Genomic DNA, 16,553 nt, shown 5'->3' with positions numbered 1-16,553 from the left:
TGAGGGCTAGGGACCATCAGATGCAGTGTTGGGCAACCACTCAGTGCACAGATCACGGTGCACTACAGTGCTCTAATGCTTTGCAGACCTTATAGTAGCAACCTGGAAAGTTGACAGGGGACACCCACATCAGGGGAGAGGTCTCTAGTACCTAGCCAGGCACCTAAGAAAAGTCACACGCTAGCAGTGCTGAACAGATGTCAGGAAGACCATCTTGAACAATGTTGAGCACAGCCATTTCACCAACTCCTCTTTTCCTCCTGCCCGGCAGCCTTGTGTCTGTCTGAAAGTTTAATCTTCAGTCATCCTATTACAGAGACCACCTAGGAAAATCAAATGGAAAATGGGACACAGACAGTGTGTCTTGGGTAGCAGTGGTAACCCAGCTTGGACTATGCCTGCTGGCTTCACAAACACAGCTGAGAATCCTGAGGTGAACAATTAGTAATAGAAGTGTCATCATCTTGCACCAAACCCATCCTGCATCTCATATGGTATTTCTTGTTGTGTGAAAAGAAAAGCACAAAGGGCTGCAAATGTCTGGGGTATCTGTCAGTGGCAAGAAAGAACCATTTCCATGTTCTGCCCCACTGACCCCAGTATGAAGTCATAAATGTGTCCTCCCCAGCACTGCCGCTTTTCACTGACCTGAAAAACATCTAGCTGTGGCTTTTCTCTATCACTGGGAGGAGCTCCTTCCCTAGCTTGGCTACATTTCCTTCCCAGGGCTACTGAACTCTTCCTTCTATGCTCTTCTTTATTAGTCTGTGGCTGCTACTTTAAACTTATTGTGTGAGTAATTCAGGAATTGTTGGAAGTCCAGATCTAATATCAAGCCGAATTAATGAGAGCTCTTCCTTTGCAGAGACTAGATGCAAAGTTCCAGTTTCCTTGCTGAATGGGAAGGCGATTTATGAAAACAATACAGTTGGCAGTATAATAGAATATTTCTGCGAGAGGGGATACAGCTTGGAAGGGGAGCCTGCAGCAGAGTGCACAAGAGATGGAAGATGGAGTAATCCCTTGCCTCTCTGTAAACGTGTGTGTTTGCTTTGTAATGAAAAAGTGGTCTCAATTTGCAAGCCCTAAGGGCTAGGCTGCTCTTCATTTAAACTGACAGTAAATGAGAGCAACTTCTGCAGATCTTTGTGGAAATGTACTGTAATTTTCTTCTGGAGTGGTCATGAGCACAATTTGTCACTTGTAGTTTAAAAAATTATTTTGGCCTATGTTGGGAGATTTGTTGGTGTGCATCCCATTTCTACAGAGGAACAAAGGGAGCATTTAGTGAGACATGTTAAAGCATTAACTTCTCTGAGTGTATTTTTGAGACAGTAAAAGAATGAGCTGTGTTCTGTGTTCCCTTTAGTTGGAAAGCTGACATAAAATGGAGGGAATTGTAATGAACCACTTGATGTATGCCAAGCAGGTGAGAGAAAAGTCTGGAGGAGAAGGCAAAAGGAGGACTTTATTGTTGTTTACAGTTGTCTACTGGGAGAGTGTAAAGGAAAAAGAGCCAGACTCTTCTCATAGGTGTACAATGGACACAAGCTGCAACAAAGAATATTCCAATTAAGTATGTGAAGAAACTTTACACCATCATAGCAGTCAAACACAGGAACAGGGACCCAGAGAGAACATGAAATCTCCATCCATGGAGATGCTCAATTTCCAGCGGGTCAGGTCCTAGACCAATCTCTGACCTAGTTGGCCCTGCTTTGAGAAAGAGGTTAGACTTAGATGATTGTATAAATTATTCTGTATTCTGTGAAATAGCACCTTACGTACGTGTCCCATGCACACACACCCACAATGGCATTCGTTGTTGCTATATGTATCTGTAACTAATTTTAAAACCTACCATATTCTTAGGGTGGTTAATTGAGACATTTAATTTTTGTATTACAAAGGATTCATAGGATTTTAATCTCAGGAAACTGGTGTCAATCTCTGCTGTATATAGAGTCCGAACTTTTCCACATTCATGATGAGATCAATAGACGATGCAAAAAATAGCTCAGCAAGCTTACAGCCAGCAATAAATGAGATTATCAGAGAAGTTCTAAATTCTAATGATTGCTATTGTTTGATCGTCACAAGTAGCATATTCCCCACTGATGTCCTTATTATGTCTTCTGTGGGCATCAGTAGAATATGGTAGCAAGCCATGTGACAGCAGAGAGTCAAACTTTATTATTTTATGACCCAAATCTGGTAACTTCACATCAAATTACAAATTGGACTTGTGTGCAGTATCCATTTCTATTGATTTTCTTATGACGTGATTTTGAAATATGCAGAAACTATTCTAAAGTATTCTCTTCCTTCCTTCCATCCCTTTTTCCTCCCTTCTCCTTTTCCCTCACACCTTTTCTTTAAGCAGCAAACCCTTGCCCCGTGCCTTTCATAATCCCAGAGAATGCCCTTCTGTCCGAGGTGGATTTTTACGTTGGTCAGAATGTATCCATCAGGTGCAGGGAAGGCTACCAGCTGAAAGGGCAGTCTGTGATCACCTGTAATGCTGATGAAACCTGGACTCCAGCAACAGCTAAGTGTGAAAGTAAGTACATGAAGTACAGTTCCACAGGGGCTTGGTACTTTGCAGGGAGTGGGTGACCACAGCTGTATCACACAGGACCACGACAGCACAGACATCAGCAGAGCTCTCCAGCCTGATGCAGGTATTCTGGAAGAAGAGAACTTTTGTCTGCTATTGCCATTTGGAGAGGTGGGTTGCTCTGAGAGATGTAGGCACATAAAGGCAACCTAAGAAGCTCTACAGAAGAGCTATTTCTTCTTTCTTTCTAACAGAATTGTTTCTTTAAAAGGATCCAGAATGTGTCTGTGTGGGTTGATGCCCCACAAGCATTCATCCTACTATCTACTAGGCCCTACTCTAATTTGCTTCTCAGTTTACCTTTTGCAAGCACTGGAGCTGGGATTGGTTGTTCGATACCCTAAATATTCTGAGAATGATTCCTGTGAGATTACGGGTGATGAGATAATGGTTGTAGGGAGAGGTGCTGCTCTTTATTGTATTTATTGACATTGACAGAAGACAGAGTGTCCTTTCGCAGGATTTTTGGCTTCTTGCAAACAACATCGTTTAGTTCAGACAATGGCACCACCTCACTGTACAAACCCAGCCTTATGTATATCCTGAGACCATCTGAAAGTTTATGGCCTATATGCTGGATATAGCCATTGCTGCATTATCTAAAACTGCTGTTCCTGGCCATCTACCTGCTCTCAGGTATATGTACAGGTTCCCTCTGTGAGTGTCTGCATCATGGAGTCCTACTTACTGATTTCCCATCAGAGGTGACTCTCTGGCCCCTCCCAAGTCCTTTGTGCAAAGCACTGTGTCCAGGATTAGAAACTGTATCATGTAGGCATTGCAGCTCACCAGACTCTGGGTGATTTCTTTTGTTTAGAGATCTCTTGCGGCCCCCCAGCTCACACAGAGAATGCTCTGATTCGTGGTAGCTTCTATCAGTATGGAGACATGATCACCTATTCATGCTACAGTGGGTACATGCTGGAGGGGCCACTGCGGAGCATTTGCTTAGAAAATGGAACGTGGACAACACCACCTACCTGCAAAGGTAAGTCTTTTTTATGAACAGAAGCATATCTTCATTTGCCATAAGCGCAGGGGTGTCATCTTAGCTGCAGTAAAATGAAAGTGAAATATTTGCTAGCTTTAGTGCTGTCGTAGTTTCACCCACGGCATTTAAAGTGCAGGGTGTTGCTTTATTTGCAAGGGAAAGAGAGGGCTTCCACAATTTTTCTCTTTAGTCCTTGCTAATCTCACAGTTTCTTCTGCTACGATGTTGTATCCCACACCTAAAATCCTCTCCCCTCACATCTTTTGTGACAGAACCAGTCATCTTTCTGACATGCTGAGCTGTTTTAAGCACTACCAGTCATTTTTTTCACACGATCAAGCACTGCAGAAAACAAAAGAAAGAAATCTAGTGGATGCTTAGTCTCTCACTGTGTTTAGAGCTTGGCAGCTCCTGTATATTGTTTTGCAGTAAAATGCTTAAGGATAGGTTGATACAGCTCACTAAATAATACACACAAAGTACTGCAGAAGATTCATGGTTTTAACAAAATACAAAGATAAAGTCTAGCCTTTCCATCCTTGGCATATCAGCAAGAATATGTCACTTTTGTTTTGTTGAGCTAAAAAATTCACTTGTTTAAATTGCAGAATTAACTCATCCCCACTGAAGTTTTGAACGGAAAATGGGGGAAACCAACACAAAACATAGAAGAAATTATAAACTAAACAGATAAAAACAAATGTAAGCGTGTTCAAGCACTAACTTTAAATTGAGGATGAGGAATAGGAAAAGGTTTCACACGGCTTTGATGGAAAAGACCTTGTCATCTGCCATTTCTGTCAGAAGCTTGACTAGCCTTCTGCTGCTGGGTAGCTATAGAGCAGTGACTAAGCTGCACCCTGAAGTCTTATCTCAGATGGTGTAACAGTAACCATACTACAAACTGAGTCTTATGTATTTTGTTTGGAAACGTGAGTATTAAAAGCAAAAAACCTTAGGGCACATCAGTGGCCAGTCACAAGCTTCCCCATTCCCTAAGTTCAAGAAGTCGTACAGAAGAGGAAAGGTGCCAGAACACTCATCTGGGAACATTAGAGCCATCATCAAAGTTGTCAGGTCTGCCTGTTCTGCAAGTCTCAGCTCCCTGTGTCAAAACCAGAAGCAACAATACTTCTTCCATCCTTGGTGATCTTCCGTTTAGGTCAGAAGCCCTTTGGAAATGGAGGATTCTATACTCTGTAAGCCTGACTAATCAGGGTTCTCTCATCAGTTTTTTTGTATGAATTCTGACAGCAAAATATGAATGTTAAGACTTAGACAAGCTGAGTTGCCCTACTCAGTGAAAGCAGGCACTCTGTTAAAATTCTGTATCTGAGAGTTATAATTGCCTTGCCTAAAAATCATTAATTAGTAGATCATTTTGAGGAGACCCAAAGCCAAAGAAGTGGGCTTATAACTCCTGAATGTTTCAGGAATAGAGAAGCTGCTCCTGTAAAACAGGTTTCGCGTGGTTATGTGACCATGGCTTGCCATTGCCATGAAGAATCACCTGTCGAGTAGCTAAGTAGAGATTTACAGTAAAAGCACCTGAGTTACTTCAGATGTCAAGAGGTAACCAAAAGTCCTGTTAGAAATTTACACTTCCTAAGCACCAAGCCCTTTCTGAAAAGTTTGCCAAGTATCTCATAATTTCTTTCTACACTGTGGTGACTACAGAAGTCAAGGGATGTCTGCATAATAGCTACTCTACCTAACCTAGAATTCATTAGCAAAACTATTTGGATCGTATCCCTTCATATTCTTCAACTGCCCTTTTAATATTGCCAGCTTTACTTTTTATTCCTATTTAATATTTGTTACACAGAACTGTACTTTCTGCTAAGAGAGTTTCTTGCCACTGGTTACTAGCAACCTGGAAGGGCCGATCTGCAAAGCACTGTCAAACATGTATCCTGTTTGCAACACCATGGTGTCTACTGGGACTGTTCAGAGGAATAATTATTAGGGAAAATTATTTCAGAAAATGAAATGATGAGGTGGACAGATGATGAGGATGTAGTACAGTAAAACAAAGCAGAATAACCTTCCTTTTGGTGTATTAAGGGAGAGTAATAACAATTTCCCCTGCTCTTCTCACCTAAAAGGGGAACTAAAAAGATGTTTCTGAGAGGACTGACCCATGTTTTCATGACACATGTCAAAATAATCTTTCAAAACTGCTTTATAATTCATTTGAGGGATTTGCCTAACAAAAGAGCTACAGGACCCAAGCCTTTGTGGTCTACATCAGAAGTGACATGAAAGCACTCTTTATAATGACTCATGCTGCATTTCTTGGTTTTGGTTCTGTGAGTTGATTATTAATGTGTCCTAAGCCTGCTTGAAATGTTCTGGCCCGGTTGAACAGGTTAGTTAGCGTAAATATATAATGTAATTAAAAAGCAGACTTCGTTAGCATCTTTGGGAAAGCTCTCACCACAGCTGCACTTGCCTGAATCACTGCTGGTTAGAGGTTGCAGGCCAGATTCTGATCTGAGTTTCAGGGGTGAGAAGTATTAGCCTGAATCTGCCGATTGTAAACACCTGCAGGACTAAGCAAGCTGCACAGATGAACACAGCTTGTCTGACTCCAGTTTATTCTCTGAAATGCTCTAAAATCTGTGTTGTCTGTTTTCCCTCTGCCCACATCTTGCTGACTGAGAGTGGTTAGTGTGGAGCTGCCAACTAAAAAGTTCATACCTTGTCAGCAAACGAACATTATGAGAGGGCAGCTGAGGCATGGAGGAAATTGTTTACCTGGAACCACAGGAAAGCTTTTTGGCAAAGCTGAGAACAGATACCATAAATTATTTTTTCCCCTTCTTACCCATGTTTGTCTTGCAGCAGTAAAATGCTTTTGTGTCCTGTGGAGATAACTCTCAGGTATGGATTTACAAGAGGATCTCAAAGATTAAGATTGATACTGTGGATGTGAGATCTGCTGCCACTGCTGAAGTCACAGTTAATGGTTCCCACTCTCTCCCCAGCACATCTGGATTGCATTTACCCTGTTTGCTTGTACAATAACAAAAAAAAAGAGAATGAGATCCCAGCTTAACTCCCGCCCTAAGCCTGTCTCTATTCTTAACTGTTGAGTGAAGAATAATCCCCACAGCTACAGACACAGAGTCTCTGCCTGCCTAAATTGGTGCACACCTAGGGATGATGCTGTCTTACTCACTCAGTTTCACAACCGGGGCCTGGGCAGAAACACCGGAAAAGCCTAAGCCTACTTCTGCCTGAGATCCTGGATCGCTGAGCAGGATGGAGTTGCCATCCAAAAGCAATTTCTGTAACTCAATCTGCATCTTCTCCATTGACAGAAAATACATTTCAGAGACCATTTTTTCATGGCCTTTGAATTTAATGTTGGATATCATTTATACAGAGACCTTTTACCTCCCATCCCATTATACATTCATGGGATATTGTTTAAGTGGTGTGGATCACACAAAGCTTTAAATGGTTTTTGATTCAACTTCCATAATTTCTCATTGCACAAAGGAAATCTGTTTAGCACACTATTCTGCTTTAGTCAATGCGCAGAGACAAGCTGTCTGCGTAGTCATAGATGCATTTACAACAAAAATTGTTCAAAATATCGCAACTTCTGTGAACCTGCCAGAGCCTAATGACTCTTCACATTCTCATTATCAGCTGACATTTGATGGGAAGACTCCTGAGATTGAAAAATAAAATGACAAAAACTTCAGCCTCATTTCAACAGACTCCAAGCTGTAGTTTGCAGTTTGGTATGGCTTAGCTGCATGAGTGACACAAGTTTGGCTCTATCAGGGGAAGATTTGCATTCTTACCAATGTGGAGCTCAGGTCTGAACACTGTTTTGGTGTGCTAAACCAATGTTTGTATTTAATAGTTACATTGAACAAGATCTGAAATACTCAAAGCCTAAGATCATAATTTGCTCACCTAGTAACTAATTAAAGATAGGATGCACTTAACAGTTCAGACTGAGTTTCCTGAGGTTACTCTGTGTTCATAACTACCACTAATGACAAGTTAGTCTGATTAGTTATTTGTTCTGTAGTATCATCTCAAAGCCACAATTTTTCATCTTCTGTATATAGTATGTACACCAACGTGACAAGGATTGTAATTTCTCCAATGATCTTTAAGTCTAGCATGTGTTTACTTGGCTTGCCACCTGATTTTGTAAAGTAGTCCTGGTTTCCCTGGATATATTAGCCAAGATAGAGTGCAATGTCACAGAAACAATGATGAAGTCCAAAGACTGTCCATGCTAGCCATGGGCTAGCATGATAGAGTGCACTTCAAATTCCTCACTTCTGTGAGCAGGTGTTCATTAACAGATGTGTGAGCCAAGGAGCACCTGTGAGCATGACTGCTAAGTGAGGTTTATAATCACACTTTGGATTCCACAGATAAACACTTCACTGTGCCACTGCTATACCCTTTTTGGTCACTCTTCATTACACTGGATGATAGCACAATAACAATTGCTTGTTCTACCACAGTGTTTAATCTTTCTTTTGACAAATCCTGTATTATGCCAGATCGCATTATCTTGGTGTTTCATACCAAGGTTAAAAGAAAGCTTGATTCTATTGTGGCATTAATTTAGGGGTGCGGTGGGGGGGAAGAAAGATAATAGTTTTTGTTTGGGGTTTTATTTTGTCTGTTTTACAAAAATGAGCAGGGGGAAAAGCAGAGAAGGCATAGTGTCAGACTTGAAATTTTGTCCAAGTAATTTATCCAACTACACTAAAAACTTCTAAGTTTTCATTCTTGCCATGGACAATTTTTGACTGTCTTAATGGTTTTCATGCTCTTGCTCACAGTACCTAGTCAGACACACAGAGCCAGAAAATGATGTAGCCCTTGAAATCAAAGTCAAGTTCTGTTTCTGAACTTTACTACATTTGTTGTTCTACTCTAAATTTTACAACTTCAAAGATCTGTGCAAGGTGCTGAATTACTAAGCTTCTAATTAACGATCTTGAATTTGTCATGAAATTGTATTGTTTCCAGCTGTCTGTCGGTTCCCATGTCAGAATGGTGGCATCTGTGAGCGACCAAATGCCTGCTCATGCCCAGATGGCTGGATGGGTCGTCTCTGTGAAGAGCGTATGTATATCATCCCTAAGTGTAATTTTAAGGGTGCTGTAGGTAAGACTAGTGAATTTACTGCAGTAAGCCAGGTAGGAAAATTAAAGGCATATGAGCTAAAACCATAAAAATCATTGTTTTATTCTGCTTCATGAATTGGAGAGAACAGAAAGGACCAACTGATGGCTTGTTTCTAGTCAAATGACCATCTTCTCACATCTCCAAAACAAAACAAGCACTTTTTTAATTGATGGGATTTTGTTTGTGGGTGCTCTTTCATTATTATTGAAGAACAGCCTGTTTCAGTTCTCCAAAGTCTGTTTCTAATGGCAAAACATGATAGTTTGGGGGAAAGAACAGGGTTTGAACAGAAGAGATGTGAGTGTTCTGCTGGTGGCTGCATTCGTTTTTTTGCTTCCTCTTTTATCACTCTGTGATTGTGAACCTGATCAATTCATGTTCAAGTAATACAACTGTGTCGCCTTTTCCATGCTGTCTTTCCTAAGCCACGTACCTGTACTCCACAAATTCTGTGCTGGATTTTCCAGGCCTGGATCTCTGAATAGTTACAGAACTGGATCTGTTCTAGCTGAAAAGAGCTGAATCTGACTCTTAGGTCTGTCAGAGATTCTGTGGGTGGCATTGGGGATGCCAGTTTTTGCCAAGTTTCTCATTTTCTTCATGATGATCTTAGCCCAAGGAATTTGGGAGGGCTAATCCTTTCACGCTGGCATAGCTGCTTCACAAGAAGCCTTATTACTGTACACACAGTTAGGCATGGGTTTATGCAGACAGAAAAGGAAAGTACCCTTACTGTATTTAGTACTCAGTATGGCCCTGATGTAAAGCGTGTCCAAGAACACCTGCAGCTGGGGTGGTGTCACTGTCCCTGGCTCTGAGTGTACATGGAGACGTACAAAGAGATGTGGCACCTCCTCCTGTAGTTCATGGAGAGGAATGTGGTTCAAGCATTTTGCAAGGTAGATGTATCACATCTTAAAACAGCCCTCTGAATCTGCCTTCACAGTGTTCAGGTCTTCTGTGTGGCAGTGTGAGTTCACATGGCACATTAGCTGTAGATACAGAATGAGGAGAAGAGGTTCAGCAAGTTTTGTCCTACATTTACAGGAACTCCAGCTATGTGGTGCCCCTCTTTTGCTGTCTGTATGTCTGTCAGTACCACCGTAGCTGGACATGCAAACTCAGCCCTGTGTGTTTCACAGTTTCAGCAGAAGAGAACCAAGCCCTGTGTGTGGCAGAGTTGTGTTTGGTATGCCACAACTGATTTCCTCACCTTACCATTAGTAATGATATTTAATGCATTTTTCAGGACAAGAGAAGAAATTTTATGCCCCCGGTTATTTTGATCTGTCATCCAAATTCAGACCCTGTTTTCCTGTATGAGGAAATTGAAAAGGCGGCTGACTAGCCAGATCACACTTCATTCAGATAACAGACAGTAGTGCTTTTTTTTTTTTTTTTTTTTTTTTTTTCCCCTTGTTTAGTTTGGCATAGGTAGTGAGGAGAGGGGAGAAGAGTTGCCACAGTTGGTTAGTGTCACCTCAATTTTGCAGTGTTGCTTATCAAGCAAGGTGTACCAGTGAACAGAAAAGATAGGCTTAGTCTTTGGAGTTGAGCGTCTGTTCTGGAAGTTAAAGGGATTTCTGAGTGCTAGCATTGAGCACTGATATGTCAGGATCAGGTCACAGGTGAGGCCACAGAGCTCCGACTGAATTCAATCAGCTTGTAGTTCACAGGACATTTCACAAATAACAAGATAGATTCATATTCCTGGGAGAGGCCTGACCACTCTAAAAAACATGCAGAGCGCTACTGGTTTAATGATAGAGACAAGTGATTCTTGGTGATACGGGTTAGTCCTGTGAGCTCTGTGGAAGTTCAATATTCTTTTCTTATCCAGGCTGACTGCACCTGCTCAGCTTGACCTCTGCTGTGCAGTGGAAGAGGAAGAACCTCTGCATCAGTGCCCTGCAGCCCCTGTCCACCCTCCCAGTATAAAACTCCACTGGAAGTGCCACTCTGGGGTTCAAATTCGAGACCCAGCTCAACTCTTGCTCTTATTTGAGCATGTTCATACAAGTACTTGATTCAGTTAGGGTAGTGGAGGTGGTAGTTTTGTGAAGGTTCTTAAGTCATGAACAGTATGCACCTTGGACAATTTTGCAGATCTGCTCACAGGAGCAGTCTAGCTTGATTGGTTCTCAGCCTGGAGGCCATCAGCTGCTCAATGTCTGCTTTGTTTCTTCCCCAAAGCTTCCAGCCACAATTAACCTGTTGCACCCAAAATGCCTTATATCAAAGCTGTCTTTCCATGGGGGGCTTGTGGCATCACCTGTTTCAGCATGTTTTCACTGGCCCAGACCAAGTGCTCTCCTATGGGCAGTGCACAGATTAACTTGGTTTGTATGTTACACTGTGGGACCCCAGGGAATCCACAAACAATCCAGTTGTTTGTAATTGAAGCATGAACTGATTTTGTTAGCCACCATCACAGAAGCGGGCAATGTCTGTGGATATTGCACATGAGAAACAAGCAAACAGCCCTGCTATTTTCCACTGAGCACAGAACCTACAGGCATCTGAAAGGCTCTAGCAATTGCTCCAGCCTGTCCATTTGTTTGTCATCATTCCTTCTCATTTCTGGCTGCCATGCCAGTCATATTTGCTGCTCCTGCCTTGTGGGTAGATCCTACTCAACTCTGCTGATACTGCATGCAAACACTTAGAGAGGTAGTAGAGTTTCCAATTAAACATAAGTTCTTTTCTTGCACTCTATTCTTTGCTTTCTTGGGAGGTAATTCTTTTCACCTACTCTCTTCTCCTCTCCTTAGCAATATGCATTCTCCCATGTCTCAATGGAGGTCGCTGTGTGGCCCCTTACCAGTGTGACTGCCCCCCTGGATGGACTGGATCACGCTGCCATACAGGTAAAACTCCTTTCACCTACGTTTTTTTCTCACTTTTTGTGACTCTACTGTCAACACCCGGTACAGTTCACTGTGGACTCTGTAGAACTACTAAGCTTCTCACAGGAAAACCAAAGCCTACAATAATATTCCTGGAGGATTTGCTGTCCCCAGCTGCAGACTGTTTTCAGAGTAGTCCCTGATGAGTCTTTAAAATCCTCAGAAAAGTTTGCTCACAGAAAGGACAGACAGCATTCACAAGAGTGCTCTCTGCAAAAAGCAGTGCACAGGAAAGACGATATCCAAAGAGAAGAGTAAAACTAGACTGTCGATTCCAAGAAGAGTTAGAATTTCATTTTCCTCTTCAGCACATGCAGGTCACCGTTAAACTCATAAACAAACTGCAGGTATTACAGAGGTTTTTCACCACATGGCTGTCTGATTTAGGGGATTCCCACTTACTGCCTGAGTTCTAGTTAGGAAAGAGGGCAGAGCAGAGCAAGGATTTTTTTAAGGATGGTTGATTTTAAGGGCTACATGGTACCTGGGTACATTACTTTAGGTATCATCTAAGTTCTTTGAACAAATTTAACATGCACTGCATTTTACTAGTTCCCTTACTTGCACCTCACCAAGCCTGAAGAGCAGGAGAGTGATTCTAGGTTCCAGACCTGTGCCCTGGCACGTTAGCTTCTGTCAGATGAGGTTCATTGGTAATTGGGGATAATATTTGAACCCGAGTTTGAGATATATGGTTACATATCACAGCTAAACAAATTTCAGTTTTTGAAAGGCTTGTCCTGTGGAAATAGCCAGTAAAACTTACAGCAATTGAGTGATCATTGAAACATCTTTAAATCAGTATTAAATCTCAATCACTAATGTTAATTTTTTTTTATATTATTTCACAGTTTGCTCACTCTATTTTTATTGTCCAGTTGCACTTTAACTGATCGTTAACAGAGCCTTAACATGAAAGCCCAGTTTTGCTTTTCTGCAAGATTTTGGAGTTGCTGATTGGGTGAACTGGAGGAAGAATTTGTACTTTTCTTGCATGAATGTTTATATTATTTGTTCAGCTGTTAAGACTAGTGAGTCTGGGGGATAAGCTGTGTGATAAGCAAACCAAACCATCCTTCAGCAAATTGAAATTACAGACAGAGCATTTTAACTTAGAACTACTGTCTTTTGAAGGGACACTTAACTAGCACATAATGCATAATTTCCTCTCATATTTCGCAAACTTTGCAGTTATAACAGCATAGGTGGATGAGGAGGATAGATGGCTTTTCTACTTTTGGGCCAGCAGTTCAAATCTGTTCTGTCTAACTTGCTTTTCGGTAGCTAAAGAAAAAATTCTAATGAGCAACTGCATCTGTGCCAAAGCCCATTCATAAAAGCTCATAACCACTGCTTATGAAGTTACTAAATCACTTCTCATTTTACTGGTCTTGACCTTTTGCCTTGACAGAGCAAAGCAAAATGAGAAATACTTGATTAACTGCTGATCTCACAGGAATAATTATGTGCATAAAGTGAGAGCTAAAAGTGTTTCATTCATATGCTTCATTCTAGAATCAGAAGCCATTTTCAACATGACAAACTTGGTGCACCTAATTGCACAGGGATCGTCCGTCCCTATAACCTTCTGCTATTGTTTGTTCATGTTTGACCCAGAGGAATTGGAGGAGTGTATTTCCATCTCCTTCCACGTTTCTGTGATTACTCATTTCTGTTTTCTCTAGTTCCATTTTAATCTGTGTTTTGTGACGCATATTCCTTGCAAAAAAAAAATACCCCTCAGTTGTGGTCTCTGGCATCTTTGAGTCTGTCCTCTCAGTAGAGCCTTATCTGCTACAAGACCATATCTTTCAGCATTCCTGCAATATAAATGTGTTTGAAGGATGTATATTTGAAGGACTCTAAATCTGTTCTGTAAATTGTATGTTCCTTTATCTTCTAGTCTCAGAATTGATGGGAAGACTTGAAGCTTTGACTCTTGTTTGCTTGCTCGATGCACTTGGGTTAGGCTGTTACACAATAGCATGTCCAGACATTTCACTGCTAGCCCTGCACAGCAGTGTCAAGGAGGCTAGTGTTTGTTCTCTAGTTCAAATGCCCTGTACCACCTAGTTACAATGCTTAATGGCTATTCAGTGTCTTTCAGGAACTTAGTGTTATTCTCTGCTGCTTCTCCTCACCTCCATACAGGTGCTATTGTGCCATTATACTCCTTGTTTGCTGTGATCTAGATGGCTTTCTGACCTTTATGTTTTTTCTCAGTTTATGCTGCCGCTTTCTATACTTTTTTACCGCATCTGATGTCTGCTTGTCCTGGCTATTTTTTAGCTGTCATACGCCTTTCAAATAAACACCCACATTTTCTTCCTAGAAATAAGGCCTGTTCTGTTGATCTTCTGACTCTTCTCTTCTAGTTACTCCTCCTGCTTCCACTTGTGTTGCTTTTATTGCCTCAACTTGAGGCAAAAAGAACAGAATTTGTAAGTCAATGTAAAATAATACAGTGGCTGTTTCATGCAGCTTATACACTGCAGCAGATAGCAAAAGTCATAGAGAGGGTCAAATCACATTCAGCAGAGATGTGCTTCTAAGGCTGCCCTTTCCAGAGCAAACCATCTTTTACAACAGACTCACAGCTGATGTTTAATACTGTAATTCAGAGAGTAGTCTGTTCTTAAGAGAATAATGCAGGCTGAATTTTCAGTGCCGTGTTCCTTAATCCTCTTGTTGTGAGTATGCTCATTAATACAACTCTGTGTGTGTGTATTTGTATGCAGCTGTTTGCCAGTTGCCTTGCTTAAATGGTGGGAAGTGCATACGACCAAATCGGTGCTATTGTCCCTCATCGTGGACTGGACATGACTGCTCTAGGTAAGTGTTGCTGAGTACTGTCCTGTAACAAGGCTGAATCACATCCTACTGAACTCTGAAGAATGTGCAACTAATTTTGCATATTTTGAGCATCTCTAGATTGTGTAAATCAGTAGTTGTTGGATAGCTCAGGATTTACGAGCAATCTCAAAAGACCTTAGAGGGTACTTGGCAAAATGATTGCCAAACTTCGAGGAAATGCAAGATATGGTGCATTTACATGTAAGCAGGCAGGCAAACCTGCAAGGTTTAGCCTAATTTTTAATGGTCTGAACGGAAATGTCTGTTGTGATGTAATACAGACTGTTCTTCGGGAAATTTGGGTGGCCTGTGTACAAGTGTTCATTTTGAACTGTATATATCTCAGCTGGGTCCAGGTTCAAGACTAGAGTCATGCAACAGATGTTGTAAATGATAGTTCTTCTTACATCTAGTGTTGAGTGATGTAATCATTTAAAGGGTACGACATAGTGCCTCAGAGTCAAGTCCCAGTTCAAATCACCTGGTAGTGCAGTCCATGTATCGAAAGCCCCAAGGACTGGGTTTAGATCTGGTTCACCTGTGCTCTCTTTTAGAGAGTTTTACCAGTGCTTGTCTTTTCTTTTGATGATTCATGTCTAATGGGACCAATAGCGGACTAGGTTTTCAAATCAGTGAGCCCCATCACCATGCAAGGCAGCATTTACAAGTCTACATTATATCTTTGTTTTTTAAAGTTGACTTGTGAAGTTTGGGTGTTTGGCTTTGAGGGCAGTCTGAACAGGACTCAGTTTTTCTTTGGTAAGCTGTTTTATTTCATGCTGCCATTAAGAGCCAATTACAACCCTGAAGAGGGAAGGCAGGTAGAATGTTAATGATGTTGTTGTGGTCAGGAATCAGATATAATAACAAAACGTGCAGCATGAATTCTCCTGCCCCCTGCACAGAATATTAATGAGGGCCGTGAAGCACATGCTAGCAAAAATATTTATACCTCAGCTCACACAGGATTCTACTGAATACATTGGTCATTATCATGGAGAGCTAAGTAAATAACAGCTGTACATGAATATTTTTATCCAGGATACAGACAAAGCCTGTTATTTTGTACATTTTTTCTATTCTTCCTTCTGGACAGGTAGTGACAAACATTCCTTCCTGACTCTCTGATATGCTGTTTATCTTAAAGCTACAGAAAAGATACTTGTTTGAGAAATTACATTGTCCAAAATCAATAGTTTTCTGTGATTATATATGCCTAAATGAAGCAACTTTAATGTACTGCCAATAAGCAGCATCCAGCTTTAGACCGTTAGCTACACATCTAAAGTCTGATAGTATTTCCATTTAGGACATGAAGCAGAAAAAAACAAATCTAGTGGATTTAGCAATCAGAAATTATGGAGTTTATCTCTGAGGCAAAGCAAAGTTTCAGGCTGTAACCAAACTGCACTCTTCTGGTTTGTTTTTTTTTTTGGTCCAAGTCCACAGCTCTGTGCATCATTGTGAGAGAAGGTGGATCATTAGCCATACAGGCTTGCAGTGTAGCAGCTCATCCATTCAAGAGCTGTTTGAGAGGAAGTTTCCCACAGAGAACTGGAGGGGGGTGGTTGGAAGAGAGGGGACAAGCACCAAGATCTGTTTTGTATTTTGTTAAGCTTTGGCCTCAGCCACTGGTGACTCTTTACAGGGTACAATCCTCTTCTGAGGACTCAAAAACAATACAGACAAAACAAGAGCAAATGCCATGATAGCAAAGATTTGTTGTTGCAGGTTAACTAAGTGTGATTTATAAGGGGAAGCTGAAAGGGCCAAAATCTTTTACCAGCATCCAGGACAAGATTAGCTCCAAACCACTCTGTGATGAGTAACAATTTACATGAAATGCCAGATATCTCTATTCTTCATGCTCACCCTTTGCCCCTCTCAATATGCCATCTTGAGCTGTGGCACTCTAATCCCTGGTACACTTTCAGAGACCCCCCTCTTGTGCCCCACTGTTGATCTTGTTTGGTATGTTCAGTGCTGCACTGATTTTATTTTGTTTGGGTTTTTTGAC

General features: G+C 41.3%; 1 protein-coding gene across 1 annotated transcript in view; it reads left to right on the top strand.

Moving 5' to 3' along the window:
* Positions 1 to 16,553, top strand: part of SVEP1 (sushi, von Willebrand factor type A, EGF and pentraxin domain containing 1) — a 129,882-nt gene that overhangs the window by 110,784 nt on the left and 2,545 nt on the right. The window contains exons 44-49 of the mRNA XM_033001540.2: positions 866 to 1,039; positions 2,384 to 2,560; positions 3,435 to 3,605; positions 8,619 to 8,714; positions 11,549 to 11,644; positions 14,422 to 14,515. Coding sequence (XP_032857431.2) covers positions 866 to 1,039; positions 2,384 to 2,560; positions 3,435 to 3,605; positions 8,619 to 8,714; positions 11,549 to 11,644; positions 14,422 to 14,515 — 808 coding nt within the window. The remainder of the gene's footprint in view (positions 1 to 865; positions 1,040 to 2,383; positions 2,561 to 3,434; positions 3,606 to 8,618; positions 8,715 to 11,548; positions 11,645 to 14,421; positions 14,516 to 16,553) is intronic.

The sequence above is a fragment of the Tyto alba genome, unplaced genomic scaffold (assembly GCF_018691265.1).
Source record: "Tyto alba isolate M040663 unplaced genomic scaffold, T.alba_DEE_v4.0 Super-Scaffold_13, whole genome shotgun sequence".
NCBI classification, from domain to species: Eukaryota; Metazoa; Chordata; class Aves; order Strigiformes; family Tytonidae; genus Tyto; species Tyto alba.
This window is presented reverse-complemented; position numbering and strand designations above follow the sequence as displayed.